The sequence below is a fragment of the Geotrypetes seraphini genome, chromosome 1 (genome assembly GCF_902459505.1).
Source record: "Geotrypetes seraphini chromosome 1, aGeoSer1.1, whole genome shotgun sequence".
In the NCBI taxonomy this organism is placed as follows: domain Eukaryota; kingdom Metazoa; phylum Chordata; class Amphibia; order Gymnophiona; family Dermophiidae; genus Geotrypetes; species Geotrypetes seraphini.
This window is the reverse complement of record NC_047084.1, coordinates 472,748,766-472,772,561: the sequence shown is the minus strand read 5'-3', so window position 1 is coordinate 472,772,561 and position 23,796 is coordinate 472,748,766. Positions and strand designations below refer to the sequence as shown.

The 23,796-nt window shown below is 43.8% G+C and overlaps 1 protein-coding gene across 1 annotated transcript in view; it reads right to left on the bottom strand.

Annotated features, from left to right (window-relative positions):
• The window catches only part of TRPM3 (transient receptor potential cation channel subfamily M member 3), a 492,536-nt gene that overhangs the window by 3,027 nt on the left and 465,713 nt on the right, over nt 1-23,796 (bottom strand). The window contains exons 22-24 of the mRNA XM_033962555.1: nt 12,385-12,535; nt 7,970-8,169; nt 4,640-4,772 (exon numbers count right to left, since the gene is read on the bottom strand). Coding sequence (XP_033818446.1) covers nt 4,640-4,772; nt 7,970-8,169; nt 12,385-12,535 — 484 coding nt within the window. The remainder of the gene's footprint in view (nt 1-4,639; nt 4,773-7,969; nt 8,170-12,384; nt 12,536-23,796) is intronic.

The following is a 23,796-nucleotide window of genomic DNA, read 5'->3' as shown; positions in this document are numbered from 1 at the left end:
TCTCCCAATTTTCCAATTCCCCTAATTTCTTTTTCTCTCATTCTTCCTGGTCCTTTCCCCCCCCTCCCTACTCCTCATGCACAGGTATAATTTGATGTTTTATGTTCTGCTTTTCATTTTCCCTTGATCCAACTCCCCAGCAAGCTCTAATGCACTTTTCTCTATCCAGCTGCTATGTGATGCAGTTTTAGCTCACCCATCCCTTTATTGATTCGTACTTCTCACTCTCCTCTACAGGTAAGACATCCAGGGCCAGATTTTCCTATAGGCTAACTAGGCTTCAGCCTAGGGCCTCAAGATCAAGAGGGGCCTACATTCAAATTGTTAGCAAAATTAAAATTACACTATTCTAAAAACAGTGAACACTAAAACACTGAACCGAAAATAAGGAGAAATTCTACGCTTCGGGATCGGAACCGGCTCCGGCCGCAACGGGGCGCCGACTCGGCTTCTCCCTTTCTTTTTCTCGCCCTGGGAGAAGGTTCGGGGAGGGAAACAGCTGGGCAAAGCCCAGCCCCGCGGGGAGAGAGGCAAAACGTGGATCCGTCAGGACAGGGTGGCCCAGACTGGCATCGGGGGTGGGGTGTGGGGTGTGGGGTTTCAATGGAAGGGGGATGGGAGGCAGGCGGGCATCGGAGGGGGGTGAGGTGAGGAAGGACACACTGGGGGCACTATGGACATAGGAAGGGGCAATGTTGTGTGTTATGTTTGATTAGTTATTGTTACAAGTACTATATATGATGCTGAGAATAAATGTCCAAATAAGCGTTCTCGACTTTTTTTTATTTATTATTCGTGTCACATTTTTTATAAATGTTAGTACCAATAACAACATGTTTCATTTAACATATTGATATATATCACAGTAATGATGTATTTTATTATCTCTCATATAATTTACAAACTTAAAAATGGGAGGTGAAAAGGCCTCATAAGTGGAATAGCCTAGGGCCTCTTTTCATCTAAATCCGGCCCTGAAGACATCCTAATGTTTGTAGATTAATTCATCTTCCATTTGTGACTCCCTATTGACCACAAGTTTGGGTCATTCCCCTGCTCTGCTCTCCCTGGCTCCAGGCACATTTCTGTTTTCTGGGACTGGTTCTCCATCCCCTTTTGCAGCACAAGGCAACATGAGTCAATCGCAGAGCCCTGCCTTTCCAGTGTTCTCCCTAGTATCTTTTAGCCGGGCGCTCTGCCCGGCTAATTTAGGTGAGCACCTGGCTGTCTTCCTCGAATGACACGCTTCCCCCTTGGCGTCCTCCGGATTCCCCCCTGGTCTCACTATCTCACCTTTAAAGCTAATTACGGCAGCCTGCAGAGCGAACCTAGCACGCTGCTGTCAGTCTCCACAGCACATTCTGTCTGCTGCGGTCCCGCTCCTGACATCAAAGGAGATGCGGGACCGTGGCAGAGAGAAGATGCTGCAGAGGCCAACGGCAGCCTGCTAAGTTTGCTCTGCAGGCTACCATAATTAGCTTTAAAGGTTGGTCCTCGATAAGCAGTGGTCACAGTGCAGAAGACGACTACTCTCACTGAGTGTGGGAAGCAGCGGAGGTAAGGCCCAGCCCATCAAGGTAAGGTTATGCCTGTTGCAAGGGCCCTGGCAGGATGGGGGTTGCCATAGAGATGCTGGATCTGGACAAGGGGGGGAGGGGGGAGGGAGAGAGAGACAAAAGGACCTTGAGGAGGGGCGGAAAGCAGACTTGAATTAAAAGGGAAGGGGAAGACAGGGCAGATGCTGGACTAGAGGGGTTAGAGAGCGGAAGCACCCTGAACCAAGGAGTGAGAAATGCCAGGCCCTGGGGAGGGGGAAGACAAAGAGAGTGATAGAGACAGAAAGACCTGGATCAAAGGTGGGAGGACTCAAAATGTTAGCAGAAGGAAGATAGAGAGAGGGAGAAACCTGAAACAAAGAGGAGGCAGAAGAGAGGGGGCAGATGTTGGACTTGGGTGGTGTATAGAGGGAAGAGAGAAAGAGAGAGAGACTGCAGAGAGGTGGAAAGATTCTGGACCAGGGAGGGAGGAAGGAAGGAGAGAGAGGCAGAGAAAGATCTGGAACAAAGGAGAACAAATGCTGGACATGAGGGAGGGGGGGTAGAGGGGTTGTAAGCAGAAGAAATACTGAGAGAGAGAGAGGCCTGGATCAAAGGGGAAAGACAGGAGGCAGATGCTGGATTATGGGAGGTGCAGACAGAAGTGGCAGAGGGAGAGAGACCCTGAGGAAGAACAGAGATGCAAGATCATAGCAGAGGAGGGAGAGAGAGAGAGACGGAGACATGTTGCCAATAGGGGTGGTGGAGAGAGGAAGAAAAGTTGGACTCCTGGAGGGACAGAGAGAGATGTTGGTTAGGGAATGGAACGAAGTCTGGAGGAGAGGAAGCATGCAGGAGGCAGAAAGAAAGAAAGAAATATTGGATGCACAGTCAGAAGGAAGTGCAACTAGAGACTCATGAAATCACCAGACAACAAAGGTAGGAAAATGATTTTATTTTCAATTTAGTGATAGAAATGTGTCAGTTTTGATAATTTATATCTGCTGTCTCTATTTTGCACTATATTTGTCTATTTTTCTAGAGTTGTTACTGAGGTGACATTGCAGATTTTAAAGTCATCTGCCTTGACCTCTTTGGGAAAAAAAATGAATATAAATGATAATTAACATTTTCTCTATGTAGTGTGCTTTGTGTTTTTTCAATTTTGTGGTTACCATTAGGTATTAATAAGATTATATTGTGGATATATGAAAATGGATGGCAGAAATTGCATTACAATTAGTGCTATTATTATGGGGATAGAGTCAGGGGCGGAGCTTGGGCGGGGGTACTCGGTTGGTATTCGTTAAGCTGAGGGGGTACTTGGCTTGAAGAAGTTGAGAAATGCTGCCTTAGGAGACACCAACCTTCCTACCTGCTTTCCTCTGTGACCTATTGGCTGTAAGGAATGTCTGATCAATAGTGCCTCCTAAGCTACTGGTCTTGCCTCCTTCGCAGCTTATTGACTGGCTGAGGAATGTCTGACCAATGGGCTGCAGGGGAAGGTGGCCGCATTAGGTTGAGAGGACACAGACTTACTTCCTGCTTTCCCTACAGCTCTCATTGGGAAGATTTCAGCCTCTGATGTCTGGGCAGCGCTGAGAAGAATATCCGGGGTGCTCTAGCACCCCACAGAGTCTGGCGCCTATGAGTGCAGGTGCCTAAATGAGGTAGGGATGCATATAATTCACAGTATTCTGTAAGTTATACACTTAAATGGAAGCCCCAATCATATCTGCCCATGCTCCACCCTTGAATATGTCTCCCTTGCAAATACATGCTGTGTAGATTACACAGATATGGGCACGATAGCATGTAGGTGCTCTGTGGCACTTTCATAGGTACATTTATACATATGCACATAAGTGCCAGCTTTCTAGACAAGCACACAAGGGGTGCATAAACATGGCACCTAGATTACAGAATTGCCCTCAACACACCAGATTCTATATGTGGACATCCAAATTTGGCAGGTTAGGGGCATGTCTAAAATTTGCATGCAGTATTAGAGAATACCAGGGAGGGGCGTCCAAAATTGGGGTGCACCTGGCATAGGGTCTTAGTAAACAATGTGGGTGCCAAAATTAACACTCATTGTGATTCTATAATGGGCACTTATTTATGAACTAGTCTTTAAGCCCATTACATTAACGGGTGCTAGAATAGATGTGGCCCGCTTTCTGTCTGTCTTTCTTTTCTTTCGTTTTCTCTTTTTCCTCGGCTGTCCACCACCACTCCTTACCTGCTCCCCTTGTCTAGCAAGTATGGCCTTCTCCCTTCCTTTTACCTCCCCCCCTGTCAGCAGCACCCTTTCCTTGCTCCCCTTGTCCAGCAGTAGGTCTTCCTTCCTGTTACCTCCCCCCCATCCAGAAGCACCTCCTTCCCTGCTCCCTCTGTCCAGCAGTAGGCCTCCCATTCCTGTTACCTCCCCCCCTGTCCAGCAGCACCTCTTCCTTCGCTTCCCCCTGTCCAGCAGTAGGCCTCCCCTTCCTATTACCTCCCCCTGTCCAGCAGCACCTCTTCCTTGCTCCCCCTGTCCAAGCAGTAGGCCTCCCTTCCTGTTACCTCCCTCTCTGACTCCCCTCAGTAGTTTCTGCTGCTGCCGCCAGTGACGCTGCTGCTGCTGCTCCTCTTCCTCCGCCACCTGTCGCCTTGCGGCAATTTCCCGGTCACACTCCCCTCAAAGTTCCTACTCCTGCCACCAGTGCAGCTGCTTCTCCTCCCACGCCACCCTTCGCCCGCGCCGCCTCTGTCGCTGCCGCCCCTCTGCGCTCCGGAGGCCCCCGGACATTTCCCTCCCAAGCTAATAGAACCCTAAGCGCGCATGCACACTCCTACCTGCCACGGACCTACGGATCACGGATCACCCAGGTAGTGAGTGTGCATGCGCGCTTAGGGTTTTATCATTAGTGATACCCAATATAGAACAGCTTTGAATGCTGATGTTTTTTCAGTGCCAATTTTTGAGCACCGTTTACTGTATCTAGCTTATAGGGCCTATTGTACTGCAGCACATTAAAAAAAAAGGGATTTGTTGTCTGTTGTTGATATCTATGTCCCTATGTAAACATATTTTCTTTAAAGTATTTCTTGCTATTATGCACCTTTCAGCAGTGACTCGTATCCTTTCGTCATTTGAAGAGTTGAACCTGTCATCTTTTTCTCTAAAATATTCTTCTATGCACTGTTCCTCAAAGTCGTGCACTTTCTTGAGCTCATCTTCTGTTATGAAAAGTTCTGTCACACAAAAGAAAACGGCATCTCAGAACAGCAGATAAAAATAAATCTTCAATGGAAATGTAAGTTTGAAATTGGACCTAAATGTTCCAATTGCAGGATGTTTTGTTTAACATAGGAAGTGTGTGTGGGGGGGGGGGGGGGGAGGGGGGAGGAGTGACATGTCAAAGATTTCTGCAGTTGAAATTGCCTTTCAACTACATAAATCTCGCAGGTTAAAATTTTTTCCCCTCCTCCCCCAGCTAAAGTCAGTCCACACAATATTGCAGGTGAAATAGTAGGGCTGAGGTATGCCCTGAGTGGGGTTTTTAGATTAACTGTTTATCATGCTATTTATTGCTAAATTAGGGTTATCAGATGTCTGGATTTTCCCGGACATGTCCTTCTTTTGAGGACATGTCCGGGGGGTCCGGACGGCTTTTCGAAACCCGGCACTTTGTCTGGGTTTTGAAAAGCTGTGTCGGGCAGGGAGCAAGTCCACACATGCGCGGCCGTCACGTGATGCCATCGCGTGACGGCTGCTCATGCGTGGACTTCCACTCTGCCCGACAAGAGCAGGCAGCGAGGATGGGGCTTGGGGCCGGGATTAGGGTGGGAGTGGCCATAACTAGGCAGGCCTAGGGGCAGGAAAATCTGGCAACCCTATGCTGAGTGCCTAGATTTTTATGTACATATCTGCCCACACAAATTGTCACATTACAGCACGACCAATCCCAACCCAACATCCAACACTCTCTATACCCTTAGTACTCTCTAATATTCTTCTATCTACCAAACGTTATCTAAAACCCCATAATTCACCCTATTCTTATCTCCTAAAGACCTCTACTTCCCGTTGGTAACTCTTTACCCAACGTTTTATTCCCTTAAAAATTTTATTAGTGACTCACTACTTCAAAAGCAATGGTGTCAAGTCCCAAAGATAACTGCAGTAATTCAGAAAGAACGGACTTGCTAGCACTCGGTAAGATAAATGCAGCCCTCAGATACCTGTGCTGTACAGTGATCAGAATAATCACACTGGAACAGCTATATACAGGTTTGCACGTTGTCTTTCGTCGGGCATACATGTAGTTTTTTGAACTTTTTGGTAATGCTTATAATTTAGTGTAAACAACAAACAAAAATAAAGATAAGTGTAATAGTTTATCACAATTTTTGTTTGTTGTTTACACTAAATTATAAGCATTACCAAAAATAAAGATAAGTGTAATAGTTTATCACAATTTTTGTTTGTTGTTTACACTAAATTATAAGCATTACCAAAAATAAAGATAAGTGTAATAGTTTATCACAATTTTTGTTTGTTGTTTACACTAAATTATAAGCATTACCAAAAAGTTCAAAAAACTACATGTATGCCCGACGAAAGACAACGTGCAAACCTGTATATAGCTGTTCCAGTGTGATTATTCTGATCACTGTACAGCACAGGTATCTGAGGGCTGCATTTATCTTACCGAGTGCTAGCAAGTCCGTTCTTTCTGAATTACTTAAAAATTTTATGTCATCGCTTATTCCTTTCCTTCAAATTTTGAATGTAATTCTTGTTTTAGTTTGGATGTAATCCGCCTTGAACCGCAAGGTAATGGCGGAATAGAAATCACTAATGTAATGTAATGTAATGTAATTACATCTACACTAGCTAGTCAGACTTAACCAATTAAAACTATTCAGCCCATGAAGTTAATTCGACACTGGTCTGAAAATCAGCAGATACTGGTTGATGTTCAAACCGGTGTCTGGTTAACTTGGTGGATAATGTTTAAAAAAAGAAAACACAAGTGTGTGAAGGATAGAAATCGAATAATCAAAAAAGCACATAATGAAAAAGGTAATGAACATAATGATTAAAATGAACCCCCCCCCCCACCCCCTGTGTATGTGCAAAGTGGACCTGAATGTAGTGAAGAGTGAGCAACCATCATGCCTGGATACATGCCTTTGAGTATTGATCCTTAAATGATTAATTTTGTCACTGGGCAGCTCTTTGAAAATCTGTTCTAGGACAATGGTTACTACTTGAAGGCTAAATCAAGACCTTTATAAAATTTGAATGAGGTCAGCATCAGAATTTGATTTTGCTGTTTCATATGAACAAACCTGACAGTGTCTAATCACCCATCAACCATGTGACAGATTTGATTTGATTCTATCGCACTGCCTTTGACTGTCATTTTCTGATCATTGCTATTTGTACTTCTTAGACAGTCTTTCTTACCGACATGCAATTACTGTGTCACATTGTCCTAACTGGAATCTTCTCCAGAGAAAAACAAAGCAGATTAAAAATAACCCAGTTTTTGCCTCCCCCTCACATACACATGACTCAAGCTTTTATAGAGTACCAGCTTGTGCTGTTTGATGCTTTTCATAGTGTTCCTATTACCTCTGGAGCAGTGTGTCTCATACCATTCATGGAGTCCTTCCTCACCAATCTTGTTTCCAGGATATCCCCAGTAAATATGCTTGGTTTCAGTGCTTAGGAGTATGTAGGGGACAATATCCAGCCCACAGCAGCCAGCGTCTTATAAACACTGTCCATCGTGGGCTGTTTTTTACCTGGATATTGAAACCAGGCCGTACCCAGATATGTGGACGCTAGAATTTATCTTAGCCCACTATCTAGCAACTGCTTGGATAAAGTTAGGATAAAGTTGGTCCTTATTTTATCTGGTTAGTTACTCAGCAGATTGAAAATCACTCTTAACCAGGTATCTCCTGGCTCTGCCCAGACTCTGCCCCTTGAATGCCTTGGGTTTGTCAGGAGTCCACTGCTTTCGCAAAAAGATGGTTCTGAGGTCAGTCCTGAATTACAATGCACCAAGACCCAGTTACGATTGCAGTTTTTATAGAGAGGAAAAGGGTCTCAGGAGCCCACCATGATATTCTGCAGACACTATCCAGTTAACTGACGAATATCTGTGTTTTCTCTGGTCGATGTGATTTAACTGGGCAGAAACTTCTCATGTCCAGTTAAATCCTTCTGAATATTGTGCCTTAATATACAATACATGGTTAGGTATTTCTCATTATTTTCTACCATAAATTTGTTTTATGTGGTATCTTTATCTTGGTCACCTAGTTTCACCAAAGGTTTGTTTCTCCCCCCCCCCTCCGGATCTGGTACAAAATTAAGGACAAGCGACTGTGAATTCTGAACTTCACAGTGCCAGCGAAATTCACAAAGGACTTACTTAATCCATAGTCTCTCTCCTCTTGGTCACTTTCACTCTTCCTCCATCGACAGCACAGGTGTTGACATATCATAGTAAAGTGGCTGAAAATGATCAGTGGAGGAGGCAGGACAGGCCGTTCGTGAAATGTCATGATCAACTGATACCGCTGAAATTTCCACACCTGGTTAGATATTGATTTCACTTCAAAAAATGTATTACTGAAACAAAAAGAAAGGAGATATGGGCTTCAGTTTTTTCCTTCAGGAAACTCAGATGTACAACTAGTGAAAAGCTACGAGGATAGTTATTTATTTTGGAACAATATATACAGTCAAATCTTGGTTTATGAGCATAATTCATTCCATTCGGAGAGAACGAGAACTAGAAGGCCTTGAGCATGCACAAATGCTCAAGGCCCAGCACAAGGAAGAGAGCAGATCTTCGGGCACCGGCATGTCCTGTGCATTGGTGCTGGTGCCAGAAGGGGGTAAGACAATGTGTTTGGGTGGGTGCGTGCGTGGGGAATGCCAGATCATGGGGGGGGGGGGGCAACGTGTGCGGGGGGGATGCCAGATCGGGGGGGGGGGGGTGGAGCAGCTCCGGTGACCTCGGGGGGGGGGGGCAACGTGTGCGGGGGGGATGCCTGATTGGGGGGGGAATGCCAGATCGTGGCGGACGGGGGAATGGCAACGTGTGCGGGGGGATGCCTGATTGGGGGGGGATACCAGATCGTGGGAGGGGGTGTGGAGCAGCTCCAGTGACCTCGGGGGGGGGAGTAAGCTATAGCAGCACCGCTGACCTTGGGGGGGGGGGGTGGATGGAAACGTATTAAGCGAGTTTCCTTTAGTTCCTATGGGGAAACTCGCTTTGATATACTAGTACTTTGGTTTACGAGCATGCTTCTGGAACGAATTATGCTCGTAAACCAAAGTTCCACTGTATTTTATAATATTGCGTGTAAATTTTGGAACTCCCCATATCCACCCAGGCCTCTCCTATTGCCAAAGCCCCTTTGAAGTTAAGAACATAAGAACATAAGAATTGCTGCTGCTGGGTTAGACCAGTGGTCCATCCTGCCCAGCAGTCCGCTCACACAGCGGCCCCCAGGCATGACATTTTATTGACTAGGGCATGGAGCAGATCTTAACGTAACTCCTAATCGCTGCCAATTAACTGGGGGATGCACAAAACCGGTTTGACCAGTTTAGCGATTGATCGGATCAGATTCCTCAATGCCCACCGCGCGTTTTTCCCCCTGATTGCCCATTTAACGATCCGATCGACTCATGCAAATTAGAAAAACCCTATGCAAAATAGCCAAGAGACTGATGCACAAATATTGCTTGGCTATTTAGCATCGGGTTTTACCAATCATACAAACCTGATTGCTCTAGACCTGTTGGTAACTGTGTTACCGACCGGTCTGCCTGCTTTTTTTCAGCTTTTTTCCAATGGCACAGATATTTTGCATGTATTACACACGCAAAATATCTGTCCCATAAAGAAAAAAATCCCCCACCACTGCTGATGGCACTTCCCAATGACTTCCGACAATTATGGCCTTCATGGCAAACCCTGCGACCCCACCAACCTAAAATAAATGGTAGGAGGGAAGCCCCCTCCCTCCTGCCACGAAGGAGCCAACTCCCTCCCTGAAAAAAAGGCAGGAAGGATGCTCACTCTCTCCTGCCATGAAGGAGCCTGCTCCCCCCCATCCAATTAAAAAGGCAGGAGGGATGCCTACTGCCATGAAGGCACTCACTCCCCGTCCATGTACCCCTGGCCCGTACTTAAAAGTTGGGAGCAGGAGATACCAATAAACTTCCTGTTCCTACGAGTCCTCCCATCATATTCTGATTGGCCCAAGCGCCTCAGGCCCCACCTGTGGGCGGGGTTTCTGCCGCCTGGGCCAATCTGGCCCCATTCTGGACCCAGCTGGCCTGCCAGACGGGCAGGCTTGGCACCTGTCCATCTGGCCAACTTACAGGTACAGGGAAGGGGTGGGGGTGGGGGGGTCATGGGGTTGGCCGGGGGGGTTGTGGGTCGGCGGGGGGGGGGGTCTGATCGGGGATTCTGGGGGGGCGGTCATTGGGGGGAGGGGGGTTATGTGGAGGGCAGGGGGGCCTGGGATCCCTCCTGCCTGTATTGTAGTGGGGGGTGGGGGTAGGGGGGTCGCCGGGGCCAGGGGGGCTTGGGCTCCCTCCTGGCCCAATCCAGTCAGGGGGGGGGTCGCCGGGGCTAGGAGAGCTTGGGCTCTCTCCTGGCCCGTTGTATCAGAGGGGGGGGGGGGGGGTCGCCGGGGCCAGGAGAGCTTGGGCTCTCTCCTGGCCCATTGTGTTAGTCTAGGGGGTCGCCGGGGCCAGGAGGACTTGGGCTCTCTCCTGGCCCGTTGTGTTAGTCGGGGGGGGGGGGGGGGTTCGCCGGGGCCAGAAAGGCTTGGGCTCCCTCCTGGCCATATCGAGTCAGGGGGGGGCACGACCGCCGGGGTAAGAGGGCTTGGGCTCCCTCTTGCCCTGATATCGTCGGGGCGGGGGGGGGGTTCGCGGTTCGACATGGCAGGAGAGCTTGGGCACCCTCCTGCCTGGATCGTTGGGGGGGGGGGATTCTGTAACCGGTGTTGTTTTTGACAGACACCGGTTACAGAATCCAGCTTTTAGGCAAAGGACTGGCTCCTCCTTCGCCTAAAAGCCCTTCTGTTGGATGTTTGGGGTTTAGGCGTTTTTTTGGTTCATTATGGCCAAAAAGTGTAGACATCGTGGGGGTGTATTTGTAGATGTAGTGGTGATCTGGGCATTTAGTAGAGGCAGGCCATAATCAAAACAAGGACGTTTGTTTTGGTTATGGACACTTTCCCTGCTTCTGCTTTGAACGTTTAAGGACTTAGGCCAAAAAGGGACTTAGACGTTTTTTTTATTATGCCCCTCCACGTGTATACAGGATGGCGTTAATATTCAACATGATTCAACCAGCCAGAAAGGGCAAATGGCCAGTTAAATTGCTTGTTTGGGGATAACTTCTAACTTTCAGTGGCATTTAACTGGTTAGTGCCACTGAAAATAACCAGTTAACACCAAACTGAAAACAGGGTATTTTGGGGGCGTTCCAGGAAGCAGAGTCAGCACTTGGCCAGTTAAGTGCCAATATCCAGCATTTAACAGGCATGGGTAACTGCATAAAAGTTATTCCGTTCTTTATATGTTAAACCAGTAGTTCTTAAATCTGCCCTGGGGTCCCCCAGCCAGTCGGGTTTTCAAGATATCCCTAATGAATATGCACGAGGCAGATTTGCATATAATAGAGATGATAGGCATGCAAATCTGCCTCATGCATATTCATTAGGGACATCTTGAAAACCCGACTGGCTGGGGGACCCCAGGGCAGATTTAAGAACTACTGCAGTAAGCCATAGCTAGTTAAGTGCTGAAAATCGCATTAGCCAGCTCCAGGATTCAGGAAATTCAGTGCTAAACCCAACCATGACCCGGCACTGAATTTCTGAATTTAGATGCAAAACAATTTTTATTGATGACAACGTAAGAAAAAAGGTACAAGAAAGATATTATCACAGAAGAACATTGCAATCACGCCATCATTTATATCAGAAACTCCCCGTCCCCTCTCCCATGTTGGCAGACTTTTACAAGCAGGCGAGTACGCCCGTTTTGAGGAACCTATATAAACTATTGGACAAAAGAGAACAGAATCCAACTGGTCTGCAGTAAAGAAACAGTAAGGGCTCCTTTTACTAAGATGTGCCAGCAGTTTTAGCGCGTGCGCTAGACGCTAACGCCACCATTGAGCTGGTGTCAGTTTTTACGCGTAGTGCGGGGGGGGGGCAGTGTGCGCTAATCTGCAGCGCGTGCTAAAAACACTAGCTCACCTTAGTAAAAGGAGCCCTAAAATCAAAACAAGAAAAAAACTGCAGCGCGCTGTACAAGATGCGGGCAAGGTTTATTTAAATAAACAATTTGTTGCGCACAAATAAGCCGCCTCAGGTAGGTAAAGGGACCCGACGCGGTCCGTGTTTCGATCAACACGATTTCATTAGGGGTCCCTCGAATGGTGGTAAAAGGTATATATGCAACAATTTTGCCTGGTCTATGGGCTGCGTTTTTGGAAAGGCTTGTCACTACTGGGACGGCTGTGATCCCCCCCCTACATCCCCCTATCCCCCTATTCATCCCCCAATAGCACCCCACGGGTGTGAATGAGAGAAAAAGAATACAAGAGTCAGCAAAATTAGGACGCTATGGTTGAATTTCTGAATTTAATGCTGATTGCTGCTGGCTGAATATCAACCCCGATGTGTATAAGTTTAAATGTACTCTATATACCCCAGAGAAAGCCTTATAAAATTCCCCCTTGAGGGATCAATGCTACAGTTGGGGGGGGGGGGGAGGGGGTGCCTCCATTTAGGCACCTTGATTACTCACTTAAACACAGCGATGAGGAGGTTTACTAGAAGGATGTTTGCAACCAAAAGGTAACAGGCCATGATAGCTGGTACAATCCAGGCTCCTGTTTTGCAAGGAGGCAATTCTATTATTTTGCCATCATCTCCAGTTTCATTGTACCCACATGGAGCTGAAAGAAATAAAAAAAAAAAAAAAAAGTTATAGAAGTACATGAATTTTAAATCTTTCTGAGCCCTGAGTAGCACTCAGTGAGTACTGGAGTGCTTTATTTTCATCAGTGTAAACAAATGCCTTAAAACTTGCCCCCCTGAACCTTCAGAAAATGCATAATAAAATCATTATACAACCTGTCTTCTAATTATAATGGAAGATGAGAAAGCATAGTTACTGTAGATTCTAAGGAGGGAAGTTATCAACTTGGGCTACCATTAAGACAGGCTATTTTAGTGTTAACTTGGGGCATTAGTAACTAGGAACGCCTTTTACTAAGGTGCACTAACAGACGTAGTACACGCTATCGACTGGTACGTGCTAAATGCTAATAAGCCCATTGTAATCCTAATTGTTAGCGCTTACTAAATCCATTAGCACATCTTAGTAAAAGGATCCCTAGATCCCATTGGGATAAAATAATCCATCTTAATTGTAGCACACTTTGATAACTTCCTCCCTAAATCTTCTAAATATGAAAGTTAACTTGAATATAAGCAAATCTCGCAAAACAATTCACACAATGAGCAAGGAAAAGAACTCATATCTTGTTCTTGATTGTGTAACTGACAACCAGAGCTACTTCTCCAGGAGGCACTTGCAAAAAATGTCATCTGCTTTCAGAAAGACACCACTCTTTAAGATATGTGCATACACTTTTGATAATTACAGATAAACGAGGGGGAAACACAGGAGTAGTTTGAGAAGGATGATCTCAATGAACTGAAGGCTTCTTTTATTTTTTTTAGTTCAAATAATTTTTATTAAACAATTTATAAAGAAAATAGCAAACATACAAATATATCAGGTCAAACAACCCAGTTCAACAACATGGAAATTCAAGACAAATTAAGGGCCCCTTTTACTGAGTCGCAGTAACGGTTCCCCCGCAACAAATGCACCAAAGCCCATTCAATTCCTATGGGCTTTGGTGCATTGTTACCACGGCTTTATAAAAGAGGCTCTAAGAGAGGAACATGGGTATATCGGGCAAGAGAAAGCACATAGCATAGAAGAGCAAAAGAGGGCTCCAGAAAAAGGAGGACGGATTGAGACATCCCCACCCCTTGCTATTTCTCTTCATCATGCGGGCGCCCCCCTTCCCTTCCCCCATAGCTCTAGTTGAAGTTGTTGTTCGCAGCGGTCAACAACATGCTCTTTGCGACCCCGTCGGCTCTCCCACTGGCGTCACTTCCAGGTGCCGTGTATAGGAAATGTCGTCAGAGGGATAGCTGATGGGGGTCGCAAAGAGCACGTTGACTGCTGTGAGGAACAACTTCATTTAGAGGTACAGGGGAAGGGAAGGGGGAGGGGCTCACATGACAGGTGGGATTGGAGAAGGAGCGGGAGGGGGGGTGGGGCGGCAGGCGGGATCGGGGAAGGAGCGGGGCGACGGAGATGAGGGTGGTGGAGGGGTGCCACCATACACCTTTTACCCTCACTACGCCACTGCCGCACACCATTGATAAGAGTAGTTAAAATGGAAGGGAAAACATTTGCAAAACAGGGCGTGAGCACGCTTCAGTTCGGTCACTGTGTTGATTAGTAACACCTCTGCCAGTATGCTGTTGCAGAGTTAGAGCAGGAAATGACAGAAAAAGGCAAAGGAGACGATAGGCTTTGTTTGTGTGTGTGGGCATTTGTGTGGGTGTGCACAGATGACAAAATGTTCTGAATTACACTGACAGTGTACAAAAAGGGACTGCCATCTCCGTTCTTTATAGAACAAATGCAGACAGCTGAGGCGTATTCATGAATGGGGAACCCATTCATTCTTGGAGCTAGACATTACTTACAGATATTTCTTGTAAAAAAAAGTTATTTGGGAGCCATTAACAAGATACTTTAAAGAATGAAATTACTGCTAGAATAAATATTAATTTTTTCCATTTTGTTCATACATGTCCAGGGCGGGAAGGGGAGGAGATATTTCATGATTTATTTTGCTTATGAATAATTGTTGGGTATAAGGGAGGGGGAATATTTGATGAGAGTTCAAATTTAATAATATATTAAGTGATGTTAAAGTATAAAATGATTGTATTTTATGTCACACTTATTGTGAGTTTTAAAAATGAATAAAGATTTATTAAAAAAAAAAAGTATAAGGTACTTCTTCGTGTTTACCCCCAGTCCTTCTTGCAGTGACAAATGACACAGAGAAATATAGAATATAATGGCACAAAAGGAACATGAAGCCCATGTACCAGTTTCATTTCTGGTGCAGAGTCACAGACCCCTCACCGGGCTGAACAGTTTGCTCTTAAAAGAATCCTATAACAGATCCTGGTCCCAGAAAACAGGTGCTCTTATTGTGTTTTTCTCCCATTTTGAATTCTTTCAACATAATCTTCTTGTGTAGATTTCTCTTTGCGGCTTTCGAAGTGATGTACTGTCCTAATGTCCACGTGCAACCAACTTTCTCACACAAGTCTCTGGCGTAAACAAGAGTGCTTGTGTGTCTGCTTGGGGGCTCTAGAAAGAAAATGATTATGTGGCTTCACTTGAGGACAAGCGTAATTGCCCTCAAGTGAATTGAACTAGACAGCTATTAGGGGACGCTGAAAAGTTCTCAGCCCAACCAACAAAGTTAGGGCAGTCTCCATCGAGGGCTATATTCATTCTGTATTTTTCTGCCGGAACAAAAATGTGGAAAATCACTGGACTAAGTAAGTGTACAAGAGGCCCTGAAAAGTTCTCAGCTCAACCAAGAAGAGAGTGATGTGGAGCCATGAAACTTGCAAGTTATTCTCCACTTTTCGTTTCAATGATATGATGTGTCGTGCTTCCTTTGTTTGAAGACCCGGTATATAAGGTTAAGTTTTAGTTTAGTTTAACATAATATCAATCAATATCGATAGGATAAATCATCTAGTTTAACAAAATAAATATTTAACTACTTAAAGAAAAACAGAGAACACATTCCAATATTTATAAATCTTTACATCCCCACAGGTGATGCATCAGAATTCATTAGAACCACTGAAGAAATCATATTGGAGAGTGGCAACATTGATACACATTTTTGCAGGCCTCTATCTCTAGATTTGATACTAGGCAGATAGTCCTAATGTTGCTTGACATGGTCAAAACCAGGTCAAAGCTATAAAAAATCTTTGTGAGGTAGAATTGATAGACTCCTGGAGAGTTATACACCCTGTGGAGCATGATTACAACTACTATTCTACCTCCCATATCATCTATTCAAGGATAGGCTACCTTTTAATTTCCAAATCTGATAGTACAAGATGCTAAAATTCATTATGTGACAATCTCTGTTAGGGTGAATTCTACTAATCAATCAGAGCAAAGACCAAATTGGGACGTTAATAATAGGTTGGCTACTGCACCCAGAATTACAGGACTATGGGCTCCTTTTACTAAGCTGCGTTAGGGCATTAACACGCGGAATAGTGAGTGCTATAATGCTGCATGCGCTAGACGCTGATGCCAGCATTGAGCTGGCGTTAGTTCTAGCCGCGTGGCACGGGTTTAGCGTGCGCTAAAATCCCGCATTGCGCTAAAAACCGCTAGCGCACCTTAGTAAAAGGAGCCCTGTGTGTCAGCATTTACTCCTAGAGAAAAGAGAAAGGTGCTCTCCGTCTGGAGTTGATTTAGGAAGCTTGCAAGTTCTCCATGCAGGGAAGGAATTATAAGCTACTCTTCCTGGGAAAGAAATCAACAGTTAAAGGGAATTCTGAAATTAAGAAAGGAGATTGTGCTATTAGAAAATCAAGAGATGGTAAAAGCTGACATAGTCTATGCACAGGTATAATACAAAGGAAATATCATAACAAATTGATGAGTCAACAGCTGGACAGGGAAATATATTTCAAAAAACAGGTCATTATGCAGGAGACAACAAAGCCAGATGATTATTAACTCACTTTTGAAAAGGGATAGACAAAAAAATATATCAGGTCAATGCTCAACCAAGTGTGGCCAGTGCTTTTTAGGCGCTATCACCAGCTAAATTAGACTGAAAAATTCAATGCCAGCCTAAGCCCAGGAACTGACATTGAATATTCAGATATGACCAATCAAGAATTTCAATTGGAGCTTATGCGGGCCACTGGTCAATATTCAGCTGGGACTGCATAAGACACTTAGGTGTATCCCAGCTGGGTAAATTTCATGGTGATACCAGAAAATATTTCTTCACTGAAAGGGTGGGTTGATTGCTGGAATAGTCTTCCACTACAGGTAATTGAGGCAGCAGCGTGCCGGATTTTTAAGAAAAAATGGGATTGGCTACGTGGGATCTCTTCACGGAGGAAGTTAGGGGGTGGGTCATTAGTGTGGGCAGACTAGATGGGCCGTGGCCCTTTTCTGCTGTCAGTTTCTATGTTTCTAATATCGTAGGGGACCTATCGCCCCTCCCACCTATTCCAATCCCCCCCCTCCCACTTTCCCCAAGGTCCATACTACCTCCAACCCACACCAACATGAGAAAGTTTCCTTCGACATGTCCGACCCACCACCGTGGACTCCCCTCTCGATCCCCAAACCCTGGAAAAGGCAGTCTCTGCTACTCACTAATTTGAGCAGGCCTCCTCCCTAAGTGCTTTAACATCTAACTGTAAACGGGTGTGCAAGTGGGTGGGGGATAGACAGGCTATTCTGTGCAGATACTGATAAATATGCAGAAGATAATAAGGCTGCGTGCTCCTGTGCTAACTCTGTATTATGCAGATAGTGCTCGCTAATCATAACATACCAACTGGATAACGCAGGAATGCCCACTCTCCACCCACAACAAGGCCTCTCCTAAAAATATTTTTTAAAAATAAATAACACATTGGTTAATGCATAAGCAGGCAAAACACTGAAAATTGATTTAACATCTTTCTGTGGCAGTCTGTTTATTTCTGTGGTAGTCTGTTTATGTATATTAACCACACATTAAGGGCTTAATACCCTTTAGTAAAAGGGACCCTTAATGTAGCCAGTTAAAAACTCAGAAAAACTTTTTTTTTAAAAGTTACATGTCTGGCTCAATATTCAGTTGGGGGCCGCATAACTCCTATGTGGCCCTAGATGAATATTGGCCAGACCCGCATAAGCTCCAAGTGGCTAGGCTGCCCCAGACTTATGCGCTGATATTCAGTGCTTGGCACTGATCAGTGCATAATTTAGCCGATGAAGATGAATGCTTACAAACCCTCCTTTTCCCCCCGCTGATCTCTGCCAGCTGAATATTGGGCAGTGCCCACCTAAGCAGAGGAGGAGTGTAATAGTTAGAGCAGGGGGCTAAGAACCATGAAGGCCAAAGTTCAAATTCTACTGATATTCCTGCTGATCTTGGGCAAGTCACTTAACCCTCCTTTGTCTTGGGTATAAATTTAGATTTTAAGCCCACCAGGGAGCAGGAAAATACCTATTGTACGTTTATGTAACTCACCTTGTGCTACCGGAAAAGGTAGGAGCTAAATCCATTCCCCTAAACCAGGAATTCTAATGCAGCTCCTGATATATGGTTAACTTTGCTGTATTAAATCAAGCTGGGGCAAGGGTAGCTTTCAGCCTATCCTGCCCCCCCCCCCCATTCAAGTAACTTTCAGGTCCCTAGCCTACAGCCTCTCCTCTCCCAAGACTTTGTTATTTAAACTCAACAATCACAAATCTCCTATAAAAATACGGATTAAAGTATGTCATTATGGTTCTTTGAATTGGTATGGTTTTAAGGAGCTATTGCTTTGTTTGACTGAAGCTGCTCTTTTGCTGCCCTCAAAAATCTGCTGCCCTAGGTAACCTCTCTAGTATAACCTAATGGGTAAGCCAGTCCTACACTAGATAAGATCACATTTAATACTAATGCTGAATAGTATATGGGCCATTGATACCTAAAAAAAAACGTCATAGAATTAAAGATAATTTACAATCTGCATTACATTTCATTAAATTGGAAACAAAAAACCCCCCGAGTCTGCAGTAAGCAGGTAAGACCAAAAAACAGAAAACAATGTACAAGTTACAAGAACTTTGTTAAAAGTCAGTATTGCAGATGGTTGGGTAATTGCTGAGCTCCTCCTTAAAGGCCTCTACTGTTTTAGTAGTTTGCTACCAAATGGGTATTTTTACCAGTGTTTTTTCATGGGTTCTTTTATAAAAAGTTAAATAGTGTTCTCACCAAATTTGTTTGGCTAGGGAAAACTGCGAGAGTTGCTCTAGTATCTTTACAAAGATCAATTGTGGAGGGTGGGGTAAATTTTCCCAACTTTTAAAGGTACCATCAAGCATATATAATGCATCAAGGTATGTATTGGATCCTCCCTGAACTCATGGAATATCTTCCAGATTGGTTATGGTTGGAATGGCAAATCTGTCTACATTGAGATTGTGTCACGTTTTGAATATCAAGATGCCTAGGCTGTATAAGGACAATAGAATTTTAATGGACACTTGGAAGACATTAAAATTTATTACTAATTTAACAGATATTCCAATTCATAAATCCACTTGTCAGTCCCTTTGGTTGAACCCCAAGATTCAAGTTGGTGGGTTTAAAGTCATCTGGAAGTACTGGATGAAGTCGGGCATACGTACTTTAGACGATGTAGTATCAGATGGAAAGCTGCTTGAATTTTCATGACTGCAATAAAAATTTGGTATTGCTAAAACTCAAAGTTATAGGTGGTTGCAGTTGAAGCAGGCCATTCAGGAGGGGTTCCCTGACTGGAAAAATTTTAAAAATCAGTATAGTTTGCCGTTCCAGTGCTTCCAGGCGGATTTCCTGGGTCACCAGGCCGCTCAGTGGTATAAATTAATATCTGGATTTTTGAAAAAGAAATCAAAGACTGGTCTTCGTGACATTTGGAGCATTGAGATAAAGCAAGAGATTACTGCGTCTCAATGGCCACGAATTTGGACTTAGAGGATGACATGTACGGTGTCTGCATCTATGAGACAATCATGGTTTTTCTTATTACATAGAGCTTTTTGGACCCAGTTTGTTTACATAAAGTGGATTAATAGGTGGAAGGGTGGGGGGAAATAATTTTCCTCTTTATAAATTTTTGTAAGTTTAATGTGCTTTAATTTTAATATTCTATGTAAGTGTATTAATTATTGTGCACTTCTGTAGTTTAAAAATTGAATAAAGAATTTAAAAAAAAAAAAAGTCAGTAAAATATTTTCCAAAAAATGGCTCTCATGTGTATGGGAATCGGATCCAACACAGCCCATGTTTCAGAGAAACACACCTTCTTCAGGGGTCCAAGCTGTCCTATGTTTCACTAGTTGAGAACCATATGGATAACCACAATGTTGAATAAAATCCGTAAACGCTCCTGGGTTGCTAATGCTCAGTGTGACAACACGGAAAGTAGTAGTGCAAACTGACCGTGTTCCCTTTAATATGACTATTTTAATACCATCTCATTTGCATCTCATTAGCTTTGTGCATCTCAAGAACTGGCAGGCAGTGCACATTACCTGCAACTTTTCATGTATATTAAAGTTATCAACACATGAAGTTATCAACACATTATATGACACATTATTTTACCACTAACTCATGCTACAATATTTTAGCATAGGGTCCCATTTTATGCAATGAGACCTAGTTACTAATAACCTGGGATAACAATAAAATAACCTTTCTCAATGCTAGCCCACAATGATACAAGTCTCAGGGTTGGGGGGGGGGAAGGAGGAGGAGTTAAGGCTAGAGAGAAAGTAGAAACAGAATGTTCTGCATCAATTTTCAAGTTCCCTCTGTAAGAGAAATGCTGAGGAGAGGAGAAGAGGGGCAGAGCATATATGAAGGTCATACAGAAAGGAAGCATCCTAGCAATGACTGCAAATGAATGAGGTGGTTTGAATTCGGGAGTTCTCAAAGGAATCAGCATCTGGACCCAATTAATGCTTCTTCATTCCTAAAATAAGTTGTCCAGAAGACTGGCAATATTTTATTGTACATTCACAATTTGCATAGATTAAGTTATGGAGGTGGAGGGAGACCTCAGATTATAATATGGTTCATTCTCGCTGAACAGCTATTCGGGTTTCTTTTTCCTCCAGATTATCATACAATAACTCAAATATACGTATAATGATCATTTAAGCTTATTTCTGATCATTCAAGATTATTTGAGATTATTTTCCTGAGTTCCCTGGAAGTTAATAAGTAATGTTCATCGAGTTCTTTTTTTTTCCAATTCTTTATTCATTTTAAAATCAAACAAGTGCACATAAATATATCATAAATTGATTCCAATATAGCACTTTAAAATCTAACATATAAAATCTAATAGACCATTAATGAATAAACCCTACCCACCCACCCTTCATCAGTTATTCTATATAAAATATATTATGCTATTATTATAAACATAATTATAAAATTTCCTCCCTAAATCCTCCCTCCCCCCTGAGTGTGCATATGATAAATCTAAAAAAGGAAGAAAAATGATGCATATTCATTACAATACTTTTCCAATGGCCCCCAAATCTTCATCGAGTTCTAACAATTCCTTTCTTGTTCTAATTTGATATTTTGTATTGTGGAATTGTCAAATTCAATTTTTTGTTTTCAGTATCATTAGTGCCAACATGGATGAGCAGCATCAGATAATAGTCATCAGGCCTGAGTCTTATCAAGCTCTCCGTAACATCTTGGATTTTAGCACCAGGCAGACAGCATACCTCCCAGGACATCATGTCTGGTCTGCAGCTGGATGCTTCTGTACCCCTCAGAAGGGAATTGTCAAGCACCACTACCTTACGCCACCTAGTGGTCATGGATCCAGTAATTTTTGGGATTTCAAGCTTTGGTCCTTCCTCTCCCTGGGATGCTCTCATCTTCTCCACTTCTAGGGTAGCATACTGGTTCTTCAGTTCAAGGGCAGATGGAGTCAGAGTACCAATCTTGCAGGGTTCCATAATCTGAGTCCAGCTGTCTTCTCTCAGCATAGCCTCTTCTTCCCTACTGCGGGAAATCTTTAACACCTCATGAACCATTTCATTGATGTATCTCTTATTCTCATGGATGCTTCTCAGTATTGCCACCTCCTCTCTCAGTTCATTTACTTCCTTCATGAGGGATTCAAGCTGAAGACAGCTTGCACATGGAACCACTCCCTCTGCCTCGGTAACATTTTCTGTCTGCATAGAGACAGAAGCTGTAATCTGAGCAGCAGCTTTGCTGCCACGACGTTTCCCAGTCAAGCCTCTGGTTACAGAAGTATTTACACCTGGATGAAAAAGGAAAGAGCAGAAAAAATCCTACCATTACAATGCCCTGTTCCTGGTTGGCTGAAGAGCCAATAAATCAAAAAGCTCTTGGGGTGGGCGGGAGGGAATTAACATCAAATAGAGACTTTCCTCAACATCTGTTTGTGCCCTAATCTGATCATATGCCCTGAAATGCAACCTAAAATACTGTATTTTTAGTTCCATAAGACACATTTTTTTCTCCCAAAAAATGGGTGGAAATAAGGATGCGTCTTATGGAGCGAATATCCCCCCTTACAACGGTACTTTTAAATTGTGGTGGTTGCTGGATGGCTGCCTCATCATTATGTCTTTGCATCATTTTTCATGTGGGTTCTGATTGGAGCAGTGGACTTGGCACATTAAGAACGCTTTTCAGTCTCTTTTTGGTTTGACAAAACATGCTTAGCAGGCTTGATTATATATACCGTTCTTCTATTGAGCCTCTCCGTCATAATGTCACATGTTTGGGCCCGCCCATTCCTGTGGTAGTACCAATCATTTTAATGCAGCAGCACACACCCACATCCACATTTATTCTCGGCGCTCTCCGCTGGCTCCTTTCTTAGTATTTTCCAGCCAGCACGGAAGTTGCAGCACAGCAAGAGCATTCATCTCACAGGAAGTTAACAATGAGTTTTACTCTTGCGTTAGCATTAGCGGTAACATTTTATGGTGTTCACTTTGAAGTTATTTATTTTAGCACTTAATTTCTCCGTCTTTAAAGCACTTCAGGGTTTTTTTAGCGATATGCTTGTATACCGGCCAATCATTCCATTTTCAAATCCATTTTTTTGGGCATTGAAGCCAGTTAGATCCACTTTATAGGGATTTTGGCCATGGTGGTGTTATGTTTTATTTTTAGTTTTCCGTCTTCACGTTTACACGTCTATTTGCTGACGAAGTAATATGGTTTTATTTTTGTCAGTAATTTGCTGTAACCTATTCCTCCATGCCCACAAAGACACCGTCTTGTCCCAAGTGGGCTTTTCTACATATCTCATGTTGGAAGACATCTGAAGCTTGATGGGTTGCTCTGATATAGTCCTTTAAATGTATATTTGTTACACTGTTCAATCTTTTATTCAGATATCAGTATGACTGCGTTTTTAAAGTTGCTTTATGTTCATGTTTGTAGGACTTATTGTTATATAACTGCTTGTCACTGCATTCCAAGGTCGGGGAGAGGGGGGCTGGTACAAATTTAAAGGTGCGGGGGGGGGGGGGGGAGAGCTGGGATGGAATTTAAAGGTGCTGTGTATATTAGTATACAATTTGGTTCAGAATGTTTTTTTTTTCTTGTTTTCCTCCTCTAAATCTAGGGTGCGTCTTATGGTCAGGTGCATCTTATGGCGCGAAAAATACGGTACTGATTTAGACTAAAACACTTTTTTTGTATGAAACCCTAACAGAGACTCTAAAAGTTACACTATTGCCTAAATGATATTGCTGAGCTAAAAAAGAGAATTACAATGAAATAACCTAGTGAAACCCAAGTTTACCTTTCCCAAGTTTGAATGCCAGCAGGCAAGATAGTCTAATGGATGTTTCTTCTCCTTAGCAGAACAGATCCTCCCTCAGTACCTCTTCAGGTGTGGGGAAAGGGTGAGTTTCCAGATCTGGTGAGAGGGTTTTGCGGTTAGGTGTTTCAGATTTGTGGAGATTGTCCTTGTTAAGATTAGCTGGGGAATTGTGGAGGGTCATTTAAGATTAGTATAAGAGTAATTTGAGCCTAGGGATAGGTGGGCTGTGGGGAGGGTGGGTGGGCAGAGGCAGACAGTAGTTTACTGGTTGCTGTGAAAACTATCTTTAGTGCTGAGCCTCTAAAACCTCTCTCTTAGAACCAGGCTTACTGAGGGTTAGGCACTAGGCCAGAATTCCTCCCCTCAAGGGTCACCTGTAGAGTCCGATCTCTAAGAAAGTATTCAGAGTTCAGATGCACTTAACAACATCTCTTGAGGTGGCATTAAGTGCAATCATGCTATTGGCAGTTGTACTAGCTAACGC